Source organism: Macrosteles quadrilineatus, unplaced genomic scaffold (assembly GCF_028750875.1).
Source record: "Macrosteles quadrilineatus isolate MER2022 unplaced genomic scaffold, UCM_ALF_1.0 Scaffold_7__1_contigs__length_78375512, whole genome shotgun sequence".
In the NCBI taxonomy this organism is placed as follows: domain Eukaryota; kingdom Metazoa; phylum Arthropoda; class Insecta; order Hemiptera; family Cicadellidae; genus Macrosteles; species Macrosteles quadrilineatus.
In genome coordinates, this window is record NW_026542600.1 from 12,751,627 (window position 1) to 12,771,628 (window position 20,002).

At 37.6% G+C, this 20,002-nt stretch overlaps 1 protein-coding gene across 1 annotated transcript in view; it reads left to right on the forward strand.

Moving 5' to 3' along the window:
- The first annotated feature begins 741 nt into the window (after positions 1-741).
- Positions 742-20,002, forward strand: part of LOC128997918 (ribonuclease 3) — an 83,925-nt gene continuing 64,664 nt past the window's right edge. The window contains exons 1-6 of the mRNA XM_054423750.1: positions 742-2,029; positions 3,974-4,105; positions 9,925-10,085; positions 14,574-14,710; positions 15,813-15,980; positions 18,167-18,356. Coding sequence (XP_054279725.1) covers positions 966-2,029; positions 3,974-4,105; positions 9,925-10,085; positions 14,574-14,710; positions 15,813-15,980; positions 18,167-18,356 — 1,852 coding nt within the window. The 5' untranslated portion in view covers positions 742-965. The remainder of the gene's footprint in view (positions 2,030-3,973; positions 4,106-9,924; positions 10,086-14,573; positions 14,711-15,812; positions 15,981-18,166; positions 18,357-20,002) is intronic.

Below are 20,002 nucleotides of genomic sequence, written 5' to 3' on the forward strand. Positions count from 1 at the left end.
GTCAACCCGCCACCTCGCACGTAGATGTCTACCAGCCACCACGTCAACCCGCCACCACACTAAAGAGATGGCTGGTTGACGTGTATGAACACGTCTATGCACCACCATGACAACTAGCCACCACGACAACCCGCCACCGCACATTTATCCGAGTTGGTGGGTTGTCGTTTACGCACAAGTCAATATGCCACCCCGCCAACGAGCCACCAAGTCAACCCGCCACCTCAAACTTCTTCTTTTTGGTGGCGGATTGACGTGGTGGCGCCTCGGCTCGTTCCCGTTAAAGGCAGCACGGCCAGATACACAGCCACTGCCACCTCACAGCGCGCGATTTATACTGTATATCAATATCGATGGGTCTGACTGATCGACTGAGGACTGAGACTGAGGAGAGAACTGAGGAACCGGAAGATGACTGAGAGGGGACTGAGACTGAAAGATTGAGACAAGGCAAGGTTTAGGTCTTGGTCTTGGTGGTGAACGTGAACACAGAAAACGTACTACTATGAACGACGAACACTGGAACTGGAGTAGTAAGTGGAGTATGGATTGGAACTGGAACACTGTATGGATCTGAACTGAACGAAACGAACACTGGGTTGACTGAGACTGACTGACTGAGACTGCCGAGCCGACTGGCGCATTTGCATCGCATTCGCATTGGACAATTGAATTGAATTGGACATGGACACTGGGACTGGACTACTGGACTAGGCAGTGGGCATCGTGTTGAATTGATCGTTAAAATTTATACAATTTGTTAAATTATTTCATAGCCTAGTTGCAGTGGTTTGTTAATTGTGGCCAAGTATTGTTGCCAAATTATTGTTAGTGAATACTTATTACTTGGTTAACAAAGGATAAAATATGCACGGGCGTTCATCCATTGCTAGTAGTTTGGATCCAATAGAGGTTAGGATTTTGAAACAGAGCTTTAGTGCCTAGGCCTAGGCATACTCTCTTCAATGGATCCAAATCGTTGGAATAACGAATCTCATACGTACCCCAACTATTTACATTTCAATAATCAAAGTCAAATCTGCAATAATGACTATAGGCCCATGTTTAGACCAATCTCTGATTCCAACACTTGTGGGAATAACATAGTAGGCCTGCAACAAATTCAAATTGTTCACCATGATGTGCCAAATAATAGTAATTCTTATAGGCCTAATTGTCCACCACATTTGTATCGAGCCCCAGTCATTAATAATCCCACCTGTGATAGGTTACCTTCATTCGCTCCGACAATAGGCCTAAATAATTATAACCAGAACGAGTTTTCAAACTCGGGCCCAAATAGTTATGGATCACGAGAAAATTTGAAAGGCCCTATCTTCAATTATGGACCACCATATTATCAAGGACAAGATCTGAGTGAACCAACACTTTATCAGAATGTAAATATTCATATCCATCCTGGCGCAGGCGCACATGGGTATTCATCAGAAAAACCGGCTGATCTACATCCTCCCCTGTATAAAAGTTATCCACCCCCAGTTGAAAATCGATACATATCAAATACATCTAGGCCTAATCATAGCTTTCAAGAAATGAAGAAAGAAGTAGTCCTACCCACCGATTTAGAACACATTGGCATGAACAGTGATAAGAAAAATGATCTTAACTTCCCAATCTTGCCCCCTCAAAGAGAATATCCTCACCAATCAAGCTTTTCTCGAAGTCTCTCTCCAAGAAATGATAAGGCCCACTACTCAATTTCCTCTCGTAGGGAAGCTTCTCCCACAAGTTCAAAATATTATGCTTCAAGATCACCATCAAGGAACCCCATAAGAAAACGAGATGATTTACCTCCAAAGCGTAGACCTATAGCAAGACGACCTGCCTATCGCACACAAAATCGAAGTTCAACAATTAAAAGGACAGTTTCAAGAAATAGAAAGCTCCATAGGCCTCTACCATCAAAGTGTAGAGGTAGGCCTAGACAAAGCCATACTAATAGCCGATCTTCGAGGGACACATGTAGAACAACTACCCCAGATTACAAACGCAGGACTAATGGCAAAAGGTAAGTAATAACTTAGGGTACCTATCATTAGGCTACCAAGATGCTAATTTAACCTAGATCCATTTCCTACCACTAGACCTAGGCCTAACTCATAATTGTTTTGAGTGGTTAATAACCAAGGTCTTTTTGACGTTAATGACAATAATCTATATATGCGTTCCTGTAGGCCTACTAAGTCATAAATGGTGCATTTTGAGGACCATATTTATAAGATCAAGGCTAGGACTGTATCACTTTTTAAAAGATTTATAATCAAATATAATTAGGCTACCTATTTTGGTTAGGCTAATGGAAGATAGCTTTAATATAAAAGGCTAGCAAAGTCGTACCACTAGACCTAGGCCTAACTCATAATTGTTTTGAGTGGTTAATAACCAAGGTCTTTTTGACGTTAATGACAATAACCTATATATGCGTTCCTGTAGGCCTACTAAGTCATAAATGGTGCATTTTGAGGACCATATTTATAAGATCAAGGCTAGGACTGTATCACTTTTTAAAAGATTTATAATCAAATATAATTAGGCTACCTATTTTGGTTAGGCTAATGGAAGATAGCCTTAATATAAAAGGCTAGTAAAGTCGTTCACACGGGGCGAGTTTACAAGCTACACGCCGGCTTTTTTACACGCAGCTAGTAAAATAGCTCAGTGTGAACGATGTACTCGCTCAAAAGCTGCTTGTAAAAAAGCTCTGGAAAAAGTTGATGCTGCCGCTACTTACACGCCAACTCGCCAGCTTTTGAGCGAGTAGGCGTGTAAAGTAGCCCAGTGTGAACACAGTTGCTTGTGCGCGTGTTATTCAAAGATGGTGGAGGATTTGGTTCAAGCCAGCTACTGAGCAAGTGGAAAAAGCATCGTGTGAACGACTACAAGCACACTTGCCGACTCGCCGGCGTCTTTCTACACGCCGGCGAGTTGGCTAGTGGACAAGCTCCGTGTGAATGAATACAAGCACACTCGCCAACTCGCCGGCTTCTTACACGCCGGCGAGTAGCGTGTAAACTTGCCCCGTGTGAACGAGGCTTTTGTCACTAAAACAGAATTAAGGCTTATGATTGTTAAAAGAAAATGAAGTACCTATGTTAAATTTGTACTGTAAGTTACGAGGTTCATTGACAAGTGGTGGCTTTGGTTGAATCAGTTTGCTGAATGACTTTATTTAAGAACTAGAGGTACCTAACTTATAGGCAACAAAAATTAAGCTACTGAATGGTGCCTTGGCCTGTAAAACATCTCTCAGTATTTTAAAAATGTTAATTTATTATTTAGACGATTGAATAGGCCCAGTCCAATGATTGACCAAGTTGACCTAAAAGTTTCTTTCAGACACCTGGACATTAAAACCTAAACGGTAACTGTAGGCCTAATTGAAAACCTGAGTGTTAGGCTATGGAAACTCAGTGTTATATTTTACCACTTCTGTACAACTGGCAGTTTCATTGCATATGCATCAGATGTCGTAACTAATCTTTCATTTAGGTCTTTCAATATGACTATATGCGAAAATAACTCAACAACGATGAGTTGAAAATCGTCCAGATATGTACCGTAATGAAACAGGGAGTTTAACATGGAATTCCTACACCCAAGCGTTGGGTGTACCAACTTGTTAGGCCTGATCAATGGACACTTGGTTAAGGTGTCGAATCCAAGCCACGGGGAGATTACACCATTGGTCCAGAGTTTTGAATCCCATCTCAGTCAGGGTGATGCGTAACTACGAGAATGTCTGCTGACTTTGGCATAGAACGGTGTACAAGACCTATATTTATATTCTACCTTTTACCTTCGATGTCTTCGCCACAATCCGTAGATCAGGGTATGTATATATAAAATACAAGGTGAATGGCTCGAGTGAACTTGACAGATGGGTGAGCTCTTTTTGAGTTGTACCTCTGATAATATACAATTTCAGTGAACTAAAGATCTCTCTACGTTATAGAAACATCCGTCGGAGACTGGAAAAGAAGAAAACACCTGAGAAAAAACCTGATTATGCTGCTCTGCTGGAGGAAGAGAAAAAGATTTGGACCAGGACATCTCCTGCTGAATTGTTTTACACTCCAGGGTCAAAGTAAGTGTTTTCTCAAGGATATATTTATTTTGTAGGCCTAGTTATATTTTCCCCTTTGACATATTCATTTAACTTGATAATTTTGTCAAAAAAAGGAAGCTTATAGCTCTGTGTTCTTAAACTCATCTTCTTGACTGTAAAAACTACAGTTATGTAAAGCAGGTTCAAATCTTAGTTTTTTAATATTGAACCCACCGTCTTCCTTGGATCAAAACTCACTACCAACGCGACTTTCAGAATCACATAATAGTGCTTGTTTTATGAGCATTATTTTTTCCAGGTCTTTAGTTCCAGCTTTTCCCTAAATTTGGCACTACTGAGGATTTATTATCAACTTTACCCAGTGCAGCTACTGGTTTATTTTATGTATAAATTTGTCCACAAACATTGAAATGCAGTAGGCCAACATGATATACTGTAGCTCTTATGTTGTATAGAAAAGAATTAAACAATTTTCCTGCACTCAGTGCATTGACCGTTCCTGTTCCTAGCAGCAGCCGACTATTACGCAACTGTAACGAACGTGTTAAGCAAATAATACTACTGTACCAGTAAAAAAAGTTCAATCCTAGGTTGTAGGCACAAACCCGGAATTGTTTTTCACATTTCTTCAGGCTAGACCTAGGGGTTACGGCATTATCACTTAGATAAAATCCATTGGTGATTAGGCGGGATTTGAACCCAGGACCCCAGGAACCAGAGTCCTGCGCTCTAACCACTAGACCACCTTGCTCCCCCAATAATACAACCAGTAGGCCTGAGGCATATGCTAGAAACATTTTTAGAGAAAAACTGTATGGTCATGTAATGTGTTTGGACTCTGTTATGTGAGGAATAACCTGCACCACCTCACAACAAGGGAATCCCACAACCTTCGTAACAGAGACCAGCTCCTCGTACCTTAATGGTACTTCAGGCTGTCCAAAACACAAAACTGTTTCAGATTAGGGCTCTGAAGATATTCAATGATCTCGTGTAAGGTTTTATGACATGTAAACTGTCTGTTTTCCATGAAACTGCTAAAGCATGGCTTCTTGATGGCCAGTAAATTTGGTCCACCAAAACTGGCTCTGTAAAACAGACGATGAAAGAAGCTGGTGATTGGTTTAGTGCTACAATGTCCTTTAAGACTCAACACCTAGTTTGCAATAGGTGTGCCAAAAGCAAAGGTCTAGGCTCAGGTAGGCTATAGTTTTTTTTTTTAAGAGGATACGCCTACAAAAGTTGTGGGTGTATTGATTGATAGTAGCACGGCCTCCTTTAACTATAGGCCGCGGCTAGTGAGAATTGGCAACGTCACACTTAGCATTAACTCCCGACCGTTTCACCATTACGGTAGTACGGAACTAGTGGTCGCAGTTTAAATATACTGCATTTTTACACCCTTACAATTGAGATAAAATTTTGAAATTTGGTACAGAGCTAGTGTATAAACTCTTCATGTCAATGGTATGGTTTTGAAAATCAAGATTTCATTTGGTAGTATATATAAATATATTTTAAATTAACACATTAGAAAAAGTTAGGAAAAGTAAAGTGAAAAAGTTAGTCGCCTACTAAAATTTTTGTTTGTTCGTCAGAGAAGTTTCGTCTGTGAGAAAGTTGTAGATAATTAAATATACTTTACTGTTTGTATTTAACTTTTCTTTTATATCATGCTTAGTTTTGTTACAATTTTGGGTTGAACAGAGCGACCAAATCTCAGTTTTATGTCGCGGTGCAGCAAGTAGCGCTGCCATGCAAGCTGAGAGCGTAGTATCGAATAGCTAATTAATAAATAATGTAGGCCAACTAAATTATTTCAAGCCTGAGGTTATACCTTTTGGATATCCTCAAAAATATTACTTTTGTATCAAATATTGCTATTTTTAATATACCTACATTCCCAACCAGTACAGAAGTTCAGTTATAGCAGAAAGCTCTACCTGTGTTCCTTATATTTTCCCGTAATAAGTAATATTATTATAGCCAACAGCACAGCATTGAATACATTTTGAAGACAGGTTAACTATTTACAACAATCCAACCAACAAGTTCACACGTACACGGTGCACACTGCACGGCTTAAAGTCTTTATAATTAAATACCGTAGCTTAAAACATAAATGCCTTTTCCCTTTGGTTTTAATAATTTTGCTGTAGTTTATAATGAATTTTAAGTATGTGTTTTATTTACACGTTATTATGTAGTAGGCCTATTATGAGAAATAAAAATATTACTTAATTCTGTTATTATGCCACCATTAACCAATAACTAATCCATTGACAATATTCTTGCAACAGACTATCAGAAGGCGGGGCTAGCGGAAACTTTAAACACAGACAATGCTTAAACTAAGCGCATCAACCATTAGCGGCGTGGCGACCACCATCTTGATTGAATTAGGTGGAATTAGCGAATAACTAAAATTAGCGACCACATGTATAATTAGCGTTAAGTTGTTCTTCTGTGTTGGCTGGTTTTTAGTGACAGTGGTTTTAATGTCAGGTATCGATATTTCAGAAATAGCTGAAACTGTTTGTATTTGTGGAGTAAATTTAAAGGAAATAGTGTCAAAAATGATTTTCAGAATGAGCAATATTTTGTTAAATAACTACCTACACAAAAGTAAAAAAAACAATAATAGCCACTGTAACCATAGAAAAATGTCAATCCTCTTTTGAATAAAATAATGTTATTTATTGCTTTTGTTAATTTTTACTTTTGTATAGTAAACATCATCATTCAATAATTGATAAAACAATAGCTTACATAGAAGCTGTAAGTAAATAACTTTGTAAATGGGATTTCAATTTTATGTGTTTAACGAACAATAAATCATAGGGTAAATACGTAGAAGAAACGAAAGAAAACTACAATTATAGGCCTAATGCTTATAATCAATGTACCGTAAAAGGTTTTAATAAATATTGTATTATATTCTTGTATTGACACTAAAGCCTCATATAATTCTTTCCTTAGTTTCCTACACATCAGTGTTGTCAGATATAAAACATCTAGTTTAATAGATAATTTGCGTGCTTGCTCTAATCCTCCATAGCGCTAGCGTTCACTGGCGTAGCGTAGCCATCCAGCGATCCCATGCGGTGTTGCCACTTCGAACGCCGCGGCCTGTAGTTAAAGGAGGCCGTGATAGCAGTCTTTCCTAGTTAGCTAATATTGATTTAGTTTGTTCAAAACTGTCAAGAGTTATTTATTTTGTGAATAGGTAAAAAAATGTTGTTTCTGAGAAATATATCTGTGTAGCCTATTTTAAAGTTTTTCAATCACTGTGAAGCTAATATCTGATTCTCTGGACAACAGTGGTAATACCAGTGATGTTTTGTTATTCGAGAAAAAAGGCTCTTACAATAGTAATCAGATCACACTTAAAGCACATTGTACACCTATGTTGATCAAAACCAAGATTTTGACTGTTATTAATCTGTATACAGGCTAAAGGGGCTGAAAAAACTGGACGTTTTTCAAATAAGTATTAGGCCTACTGTACTAATTTGTGTATGTGTCAATGATAACTTTTATTACACTAACATATTCGCTAACTCTTACCATTTAAGAAAAAAACTAACTATTTACTCCATAGATAACAATGTCTGTCAGGTGGAGTCAACTTTCATTCATGCTGGTTTCCATCATTTTCTGGAATTCTTCCATTACAAGTCTCAGAATTTCATAACCCCCATTAATTGTCGTCACTTTCTGGTTAATTGCGTCTGTGAGATCCATCATGGTTCGGGGTTCGTGAGTGTAGACTCTAAATTTGAGAACACCCAAAAGAAAAAATTCTCACACCTCCAAATCTGGTGACCTTATAGCCACAGAATATCATAAAAGCGTGAAATAACCCTTCGTAGAAACCTAATACTTGCTATTGCTACGGCCATTGAATCCTAAGCAGTGGGTGCAGTGGATCTTGTTGAAAATACCTAGGTATTGTTTATCAAACGTTGCTGCCTCACCTGTGACCTCAAAAAAAAATGCTGGAGCATATCAACTCTTACAAATCAAAGCTTGTCATGCCTCTTACATCTACAGCGTCCTAGCAGTTATTTGTTGGACAAGTGGCTTCTTTTTAGTGTAGGTCCCGTTTTTCTTAAATTGTTAATCTACCTGAGAATTTTATTTTGGCTGGAAAATGTCTAATTGTGTATAAGATGTGATTGGCTCGCCATTTTGCCAATGAATGACACCCCTCCCCCTCGTGACAATAACTGTTGAACCTATTATATACTATCCGTTTGAAATATGTCCGGTTCCTCTTACTTACCCTATATATGTTTACTTGATGTTATATCAAAATTTAGGGACTTGGCTGTTGAAAAGATTTTCGTTTTGATTACCCTAGGTCCAACTCTTTTCTTGAAATTCTGTCCCATAGTCTAAGTGAAGGTGTCAACCACTCCATAATTAGTTTAAAGTTGTTCAATGCATTGCATTCTGAGTCAAGCGTGTTGCCCGAGTTTGATTTTTTTAAGTATTATATCTAAAAAGTTGAACATTCGATTCTATGAGATTAAATGGTATTTTGATGTAAATGCTTCGAGTTTTAATCGTTACATTCCACTATAACGATATATTATATTCCACTATACAGGGTGGTAAAAAAGTCCCTGGACAGTTAAATATTTTAAAAAATAATGCAGATAGAGCAACAATACTTGGTACAAAATATTCAGTGATCCAATAACTCTTCAGGGGGACGGCCCACAAGGAGTCGGAAGAAAATCTTTAATGGAAGCATAGGTCAATATGCACATCAAATTAAAGGTCTTCTTTAGTAGAATACAATGCCGCAAACCGCACTTCAAAAGGTTGATCCTGTGCAAAATGGCAGATGTTCAAAGATTTCTTGAATCCGCCATTTTGAATCTTTGAACGACTGCCATTTTTTACTCAGGCATTCTTTTAAGCTTGAATTTACGGCATCGTAATCTACTAGTGAAGACCTTTAATTTGATGTGCATATCGACCTATGCTTACGTTAACAATTTTCTTCCGATTCCTAGGGCTGTGCCCCCTGAGGAGTAAGCGTATAATAGTAATGTATTTTAAATGAATCTTTGAAGAACTGTCATTTTGCGCAGGATCAACCTTTTGAAGTGCGGTTTGTGGCATTGTATTCTACTAAAAGAGACCTTTAATTTGATGTGCATATTGACCTATGCTTCCATTTAAGATTTTCTTCCGACTCCTTGTGGGCCGTTCCCCTGAAGAGTTATTGGATCACTGGATATGTGTTTAAATAGAGTTTTATGCCCTGTAACTTTGTACCAAGTATTGTTGCTCTATCTGCTTTATTTTTTAAAATATTTAACTGTCCAGGGACTTTTTTACCATCCTGTATACTGAACATATTACACTTAGCCTATAGTCTACTTATTGATTTTTGCCTTTTAAATATCTGTGAGTGTGATATTAGCCTAGATTAACTTATTCTTTACTGTGTTACTGTGTTTAACCCTTTGTTATCATATAGTGTTTATATATTGACCATGTCTATTGCATTGTTATGCCAAATGACAGTAAAGGCTTTGGTTTTATCGTGTAGCTAAAATAATTCTGAACAGGGCGAAGAAACCGTAATGATAGGCAGATTAAGTGGTGGAATGCTAGGCCTACTTGTTACTCGAAACACGGCAGAGACAGCTGATGTCAAAACATTATGTGCTTTTTATCTCAAAAACGTAGCTAATATGACTGGCCAACGGAGTTCCAACATTTCCAACTGTTGTTAAATATCAAGGGCATCAGGATAGGTTATATTTCAATGTGTTTGTTTTCTTTAATATTGTCTCTAATGTTTTTTTTATGTGTTTCAGCTACTCAGAGGATTTGAAAATCGTCCAAGGGACCGAAAAGCAGAATGCACTTTGTAACGAATTTGATGAGAAACTGTTGAAACAAGCGGATGCTATACGGGCAAATCTCCCAAAGTATGAGCCACTCCAACGAAAGAAGAAAATTTTGAGCAAACACAAAGGTACTTTACATCACTGATTCAATGATATCTTTATAATTTTAATGTTTACTTGTGTTTTTGTTTGTATATTTGACCAACTAACAAAAGGGGATGAGAGTAGCCTACTGTGAAAGATAACTAAAGAAGGAATCCTTTGAAAAGGGATAGAGGTAAGCCAGCTTATCTGTTAATTGGAGACCAGAGGCTAATAGATACCTACACTGTAAAAGATAACAAAACATAACACCGATATTTCAGCCTTAAATAACCCATATTTATTTCTGATCATCCACTTAGCATTCCTTTTCACAACGACATATTTAGGTGGATAAGAGCTCTTTTCCAAGCTCTGACTCCCCGGTTGACTGGGATGGTGGCGTTGTCCTGTAATCCAGCTACTAGGAGGTCACAAGTTGTGGATATTTATAAACATGAACAGTGGATGCGACACTGCATGGTGTGGATTAACGTCCGCACCAGTGAGTACTACAGTCTAACCTTGATATAACGAACCTCGATACAACAAATTCCTTTTTTTTTTTTTTTTTTTTTTTTTTAACCCTTGATCCTTGATGTAGTAACTACCAAGATTAAGGATAAGAAAACATGGCGACATCTGATTACACACCTTGCTAGACTTGAATTTGCATTTACTATCGTTAACCTTCACTCCATATTCTTGGAAGCGTTGAAGAACTTGCTCCAACCTAGACACTGCTTCAGGGTATGAATGTCCGCCAATCAAGACATCATCAAGGTACGCTACCGTACCGGGAAGATTTTTAATTATCTCATCAATAGCTGCCTGAAACAAAGCAGGTGCACTGGATAGGCCATATGGCAAACGAGTAAGACGAAATAATCCTTTATGTGTTGCCAAGGTTAACAACTCCTGTGAATCCTCAGCGACCTCCAGTTGAAGATAGGCTGTCTGTAAATCAATAACAGAGAACACAGAACAACCAGATAATGAAGCAAAAATATCCTCGGGTTGAGGTAAAGGATAGTGTTCAGTTTGGATAACTTGGTTTAACGTTACCTTAAAGTCCCCGCATAGCCTAACTCCTGTAGGCTTAGGCACAACAACCAGTGGGGTTGCCCAGTCGGAACTCAAAACAGGATAAGCAATTCCATCATCCACCATCTTGTCTATTTCCTCTTCCACTTGTTTGCGAAGAGCGAACGGCACTGGACGAAATTTGCAGAACTTCGGTACAGCTCCATCTTTCAAAATTATATGTGTCTTCACACCCTTGATTGAACCTAATTTTCCTTCAAACACAGAAGAAAACTTTTGCCTTAAATGCTTAACATCTTCCTTGGCCCTAGGCTGAACCGAGTCAGCTGATTGAAGTGAAGTTAGGTTAGGTAACTTGTCAATAGAGTTTAGGCTAGGCCTATTAAAAACGTGCTCGTCGGAGCGGTTTACAGTTTTATCTTGAGAAAATATAGACTTCCAGTCTAAGGTTACATGTTCAAGCCAGTTTCTACCTAGCAACATTGGTTGACCCGTTTGGCCTAACTCTACAATAACTAACGGCAAGTCCTGATAAATTTGGTTGGCCGCTTTTACTCTAACCAAAATCTGTCCCAACACACTTACTTCATTTCCTGAATAGGTAAAGTAGTTTTACATAACAAGGCTTTAAAGCCAGATGTGAAAAATATTTCCGATACGACTCAAAGGGGCAGACCGTAAGGGCGCTGCCTGTATCGAGCTCCATGGTCACATTATGGTTTTCAATCATCAACCCTACTTCATAACCCGCTTTTCCATCTCCAAGGCCTACACTATACAGACATAAGTCCTGTAAAACTTCCGATGTCTCTTCAACATTGTGAACCTTAAACACTTTTTTGTTAGTCCTAGGCCTACTATCAGACACATCCTTTGACCTACACACCTTACCAAGGTGTCCAATTTTTTTACATATATTACATTTAAAATTGATATAAGGACATTCATGAGCCTTGTGCTCTTTCGCACAACGATAGCATTTGAGCTTATGAAATTGGCCAACTAGGCCTACCTCAGCAGGTGACCTTGAAAACTTAGCTGATTTAACTCCATGCTTGGCACTTAGGCCTACTTTACGTGGACCTAGACTCATTTTATTTAAATCATGAACATGGTTCCCTGAACCTACAAAAAGACTAGTTTGTTTTTCTGCTTGCTCTAAGGTTAGTGCTAATGAAAAAGTTGAATCCAAATCTTGTTCATCACTGAGAAGTTTTTGCCTAATTGCCTCATTGTGGATTCCAGATATTAATTTATCCCTGAGTGCATCCTTAAGAAAGGCTTTGAAGTTACATGTGCTTGATAAATGCCTAATTGCTACCATAAAATCAGCAATACTTTCATTGGGACGCTGAACACGTGAGTAGAACGTGTAGCGTTCGGCTACCACTAACCTTTTTGGAGAATAATGTGCTTCCAACACCTTTAACAGATCCTTATAATCCTTGGAATCTACCGAATCTGGTGATACTAAGTCCGTGAGAACAGCCAGAGCTTTTGGTCCAATTACAGTAATCAAAATGGATAACTCCGATCCTTCCTTTACGCTGTTGGCCTTCAAGTAGTGTTTCAGCCTCATTAAATATGACGAAATATCCTCTTCATGAGGGTTAAACTCCCCCATACTCCCTATTGAACGGGACGACATGGTTCCTCAAATTAATTTTTCAACAATCCGCACTCGCGAAAAAGAAGTTGAACAAAATTAACTTTACTACGACTGCGCCATTTGTAGTAACTACCAAGATTAAGGATAAGAAAACATGGCGACATCTGATTACACACCTTGCTAGACTTGAAGTGACGATCATCAAGACGGAAAACTCCTTGACCGATCGGCAGCCAATCAGGGAGCTCCACGCCGATGTAGGCAGTGCAGCCACCCAGTAACTTAATCTGTTTCCGGTTACTAATAATCTAATATGGTCCTATTGCTACTATACTATATTACACTTGATATAGCAAATTTTTTTAATCCCCGAGAACTATCCATAAGACACAATGTATATTTTTCCTCTACATAACGAACAAACCATAACAACGACCTTGATTTAACGAATTTTTCGTGATTTCAGCTAAAATAAGACACCTCAATATAAGGAATTTATAATTGTCAGAACTCTACGTAGTGAATTTAACCTCTACTTAAAAAATTTTCCACGTCTTTCCGTCGATATAACAAACTCCTCACCCCATTATTGTTTTTGGAAAATCTGTTTCTTTATGAAATAGAATGGAAAGGTGACGTCATCGCTTGCGCTAACATTCGTCTGCTCCGTTTTACACATCTTTGTCTGCTGCTGCTGTCGCTACACGCTATGTGACATACTGAGGACTGATTTGATTTAATTCACTGAGGAGACGTTTGATGACGACATAATGTTTAGTAAGCTGTGATTGGGCTTTTTTTGGATAAAGAGAAGCCTAAGAAAGAATATAAAAACAAAAGCGACAAGAAAGAATAGTAACATCGTTATCTTAACATTCCTTTAATGAGTGTTTTTAAAATCTTAAGTTCTAAAGTTCTAAGTTCTAAAATCTAAAGTTGGCTATGATTATACACTTTTATAATGACTTATCTAATAATTTATTGTTTTCGATATGATTTGTTTCAACTAGCAACACCTATAGTTGATGATTATTATTGAGATTCCTCTGTTGCGATAAATCAGTACTGTACTGTTAGTAGCCTACCGGCCTATCACAAGCAGTAGCTTACAAAACTCTCTACTGTCTTGTTTTGTTCTTTACGTGGTTTTTGACTATACAATACAGTGTTTGGCTAGGTTTTAGGAGGGTTAGATTAAGCTGTGATTTTAAACTTACGGTTTGTAGCCTGTACTAAGGTCAATGACTAGAAATATCATGATTGCGCAATATTAAAGATCACTCCCCTTTATTACCCCAGATAATTGTGGTTCTACTTTACAATGTTAACACTGTACTGTAAAGTATTTTAGCCTAGGCCTATGCTACTTTAATTTTGTTTTAATGAGGTCAAATCCTGACCTATATTGAGGATATTGACCGATGCTGGTTCTGAACCTCGGATTAGCGAAATAACTGCAAACTTAACCTCAATATAACAAACCTCGTTTTAACAAAATCCTTGATATAACGAATATTCAGTTCGGTCCCTTCAGATTCGTTATACCAAGGTTCGACTGTACGACTATCCACAGTACAATTCTGATAATAAGACCAATTTGTGAATTACTAGGCAAAAATGTGGTTCGGATTCCACTATAAACTGTAGGTCCCTTAGTTGCCATTGGGTGTATGGGCTATTGTACAACTGTGCCAAAGAATAATATGTTGGCCTTAGTCACTAACAGGACTACAAGATCTCGCCACTCATCTCCATTCGTACTTGGCTTAAAATACCTACATTCGTATGGTCGCCATTTTAAAGTAAAGTATTAAAGTTAATCAATGATACCAACGGTTATTACAAAATACTGCTGTGGAAATTGAAATTTCTCTTGTTGCAGGCTGCTGCTCCAGCAGTAGTAGCAGCAGTTCGTCTGAAAGCGATGGAGAAGAAGACCATACTAATGAGGAGCTGGAGCATAAGAAGAAACATCCCCTAAGGCTCCATCCAGAGCTCTGGTTTAACGATCCAGGAGAGGTACATCCCATGTTTTTACTTTTTTTCATAAGCTTAGGCTAAGACCAGTAAAACCTCGATCAGACGACGGTAGTATTAGCTCTAATCAGCATAGCAATTATTCTAGTGCAGTAAATGAACGATTGCTAGCGACGCTGAACTTTTTTAAAGTTGCTAGCGCTAATGAGGGCGCTAGCTGTCACATGAACAAGTAAACTAGCAAGGAGGCAAGAAGCAAATGCCCCCCCCCCACGAGATTTGGGTAGGCAAATATAGGGTAGGTAAATAAATCCAGTTAAAATACAGTACTATATATTTAAATTCCAAAGAAGATCATTTTTTTGTCTCTAGATTATCTAAAAACACAAGTTTTCTGTTAAAATATTTCAAAATATCCGGACCCTCCTTTTACTCCATATCCCCTAGCCTCCCTCCTGAAATCGTACCCTGGATCTGCCACTGGTTTTTAATACTAAGTAGACGACCCGTTTACATAGACTAGCTGTAGCCTATTAAGGAAAGAGTTGAATGAGGCACTCTTGAGTGTGATACTATCTAATATTGTATTTTCTCTCTTAGTTTTTACCAAGATAGGCCTAGTCAATGTGATATAATACCACAGTAACGGCAAACATGCAGACTAAGCCAATTTCCATTGGCCTCACTATATGTTAAATATTACCAAAAAACATATAAGATTTATTCACTATAAAAAAACATTAACCTAGTTTTAATGAGTAATTAACTTCAGTTTGCTGCTACAAGGAGTAGTTTACATTACCTTACCTATGTGCCTCTCAAGCCTTAGTAGGTTTTTGGCCACACCAACAAACAAATAGCTTATTTATAAAATAAATAAATTTGCCAAATTTTACCTATTATTTAATATACTTATCCAAAGAAACTACAACAATTCAATTATACTACAAGCATAACATGGAAATTTAAAACTTAGAGTCATTTAAATGTTTTCGGTAACTATTTTAAGCCTACATCAACACTTCAGATATATACTGAATAGTATGCTTTTAAGCTCCACAAAATGGTTTGAAAGAAAATTTTAAACTTTAATGATTTGAGAGTCAAAAGTGTAGTTGTTCTTGACAAAATGAGTTCTGTTTAGATGAATGACGGACCCCTATGCCGGTGTAGCGCCAAGGCTCAACGCTCTGGAATTCGACACAACATTTATGCCGGCGAAAACCATCTCACCCTATGTGATCCCAACTCAAACAACGCTGACAGACTGCATCATTACCGTATTACCGTCACACCTGTCACCAACTTTCTGGTAAGTCTTGACAACTTGTTACCGTAGCTCCTTTCAAAATGTCATTTTCAAAATGTGCGTGAATCAAGTATAAGAACCATAGCCTCGTGTATACAGGCAGCAACATTGGTGGGTGGCATCGTCAGACTGGCCTTCCTATTGCCATGTTAACAGTAACAACGTTGCGCAGATGCTTCATTATAAATTAGTTCAACAACTGTTTTGGCACTTTTGTCTCGCCGCGGCCTCGTAATAGAGGAGGCTATGTTTGAACTCTTGCTTTATAGCTTTCTCAGATTATCTTACTAACTACGAGTATAAATACCACAGCTAAACGAGAACCTATTAGTTTTGACTATTCTAGTTTTTGTGTGTTTAATTGTACTTGCAACTATTTTGTCAGTAAGTTCAACCTACCCACTACAAAACTCTTAAAACCATAGCCATCTTTACCAAACAATATTAAGGTATAAATACCATTAATCACAGTTAAAACATTCATAGGCCTACTATGAGTGAAACTAAAACATAGATGTGATTTGCCAATAAACAATTAAATTTTTCAGGAGTTTAGAGCTCTTCTGTTGTCTTGAGCATCAAATTGTATATTTCATATTGTAAAACTATTACAAGAAAAACCTAACACAAAATGGAAGAACGAAAGGTGAACAAACTGAAGGTTATTAACTATGTATTAGGAACTTTTTTGTAAAAAAAATAATAGGCTTGATATTTTGTGTAGCTCTCTGTTTACTCTAGATTCAACAGCTATTTGATTAAATCCTACCTATTTTATGAATACAGTAGAACCTCTTTAATCCGAACCCCCGTTATCCGAACGTCCACTAATCGGGACCCCTTATTGCTGTACTCTATACACAGCACAGTACAGTAGTTCTTTATTGTATACTGTATTTATTGATATAGTTGTTGTTCCTATTGTAATGTACAGTAGGCCTACTGTTTATTCACTAAGTTTACTACTGTAATTATTAAATAAACACTGTATTTTACTTTATACTATAAAGCATTTTTCACTTTTCCCGTAACAAGTACGATCCATTTTAGCCACGTTTAGCTAATTGTTATGTTAAAACAATAAGTTCTGTAATCTGAACTATTCAATGCTACACCTGCTTCATCAAACCTGCAGACTAAGCGAATTTCTATTTGCCTGATTGCATTTTTACTCAAATATATGCTTTTATTGACAAAACAAAACAATTACTGTAGTCTACTAAAGCCTACCACTGTACTGGAAATAATCAACCAATTGTTTAAAGGTTAGGCCTACTAGCACATTAAGCAGTGACCAGGGTGTCTACCAGTCGGAAATTTAGGTAATAGTCGGGGAATTTGAAAGGTCGGGAAAAGTCTTGAAAAACCATATATTTCGGCCGAAGGTCGGGAATAATCTAACCCTTAAAAATTAGGGATGAACGGATAACAAAACTTGGAAAAATTTTCAGGATCGCTTATTCCTGATCATTGGGACGGGATTACAAATGATACAGGATTTTCTAGGTACGTGATTCGTTCTGATCGTCGGGGATTCCGCTGCGTCACAAGTCACAAGTAACGATGATGACGCTTCCGCAATTGCAAAAAATATCGCTGGTATTGCGGCTGACGATGATGTCTCCATGGTTGAGAGACATATTCGTGATGATTCCGCGAACCTAAGAGACGATGATGATATCTCGGTAATGGCGGAGATCTTCAAACTTGCACCATGATCACGAGACAAGTCAAAGATGGCTCTGCAAACGTGAAACATGATAACGATGGTGCCGTGATTGTGGGACATGTTGACGATAGTGCCGTGACCGTGGGACATGTTGACGATGGTACCGTGACCGTGGGACATGTTGACGATGGTACCGTGACCGCGAGATGGAAAAAGGTGTTGTAACATGGAGAAAGGATCAAGTTTTAGGTCAGGATTTTTTTTTCATGGCAATGAAATGTCGGGATAGAGTCGTTAATTTAATTTGAGAAATCTGGTAGACACCCTGAGTGACTACAGCAAAATGTTAAAAACCTGACCAATTGTAAGAGCACTCAAGAATATTGACTTTGGGAAGTAGCCTGATTTCAAGGACCGATTTATGAAGGGTCTGCTTTACTTGAAACAGTTTTTTGTTGTTATTTTTCTTAGAATACCTGCTACGAGTTCTTTGGTACTTACCTGCTATGAACTTTTTCAGATTCAATCACCAACTGTTATCATGCATGATGGCCAGGAATACCTGTTTGAAGGATTCTCAATGTTTACCCACAAGAAGCTTGATGAATTACCTCTTTGCAAAGTTATAAGATACAATATTGAATACACAATACTCTACTATGAGGAGAAGTTTCCTCAAAACTTCACTGTTAAGGAGTTAAATCTTTTCTGTAAGTTTAAATATTTCTTGTTTATTGACTGATAAATTGATTTTTAAGTCCTTACTAGGTACAGGTAAGTATGAACACAACACACAAAAATCCAGCTCCTAAATAGAGGTGTGCGGATAGCCAACATTTCGGGTTGGTTTTGAATATCCGTAACTAAACCGAGCCCCAAATTTGATACCCGACATTATTCGTTAAGTATCCGACCTCTCCAAAAAGACTGTATATGATGATGTTTGAGACTGAGGTCAAAATGTTCATAAAGGTTACTTATAATAATTTCAACACCACTCGTTCCCATCAACGTTACAGCGGTCGATGAGTCATCATCTATGACACAAAACTAAAACATTCATATCATCGCCGTGGAAAATAACCGAATCAACAAATAAATACAGTAATGATAATCGATATACCACGTACCTTAACTATACCGCATTACAATAAATCGGGAACAAGGCAGTTAGTTTAATTTACTATCGAACAGCAACAGAGATAAAGCAGAAAAGAACAACCGAGGACCAAGGTCAAGTGAAAGTCAATTCGTGTAAGTTGCCTGTTACTAGGGGTGCTACGCTACGACGCCATTAGTCACTAATCAGCCATTATTTATGTGCCACTGCAAGACAATAATACAACAATGTTACAACTGTCAAAAAGTTTGACTGCTGTGTCAGGCACTTGAATCTACTAGTAGCCTAATGTTTTCCTTTGCTTGTCTATAAACTCTTCAACATCGCAATTCACAACATCTGGGCTCTTATTTCAATAATGTTCGTTCTGTTTCGATCAGTGAAAATTTCAAAACGGCCAATAAGGTCACGATCATTGAGAAATCTGACGAAAAGCCTCAGAGAACCGTAAAAAAATATATTCATCCAAAGAAACTACAACAATTCAATCCTACTAAAAAGGATCCCTTCAAGGCTTCGGTGTCTTGTGTTCGAATCCGATAATCTATATTGTTAATTTCATATATATCCTGATGTAGCACATCAGAGTACCTTTCATTCACATATGGTATTCTGGTTTGGGGAAACTCATGCCACTCCAACAAAATATTCAAACTTCAACAAAAAGCAATTAGAATTATTGGGCGAGTTCCTCATAGAAATCTTTGTAAAAGTCTTTTTTAAACATTTTCAGTTTTAACATTTTATGATCACTATATTTTAGAAATTTCAAATTGGGTTGAAGACAATCTGTCCTCATTCATGACCCAACCCATTCATTCCCATCACACTAGATTTAAGAGTTATATTAAGCCTGAAACCCATAGATTAGAGAAATTTAATTTATCTCCCCAATATAGGCTATAGGCCCACAAGTTTACAATAAGTTACCACTCCACATAAAAAATATTGATAGTAATACACAGTTCAGATCCACCCCGAAGACCTGGTAAAAAAAAATTTGTTTTCTATTGCATGTTATTTAAATAGGGACATTAAGTTAGATTAATAATTTAGTAAGACATTTTTGTTATTTCTTAGTTTTAGTATTATCCTGTATATGACTTTATGTCCTGTCAAATGATGTAATGAATAATTAAATAAATAAATAAATGGGAATTTCAGACTTTGAGCGGGAAACAGGAATCGGAATTTGCTGCTTTCCATATAAAAACTTATTATTGGTTGGATAATTGT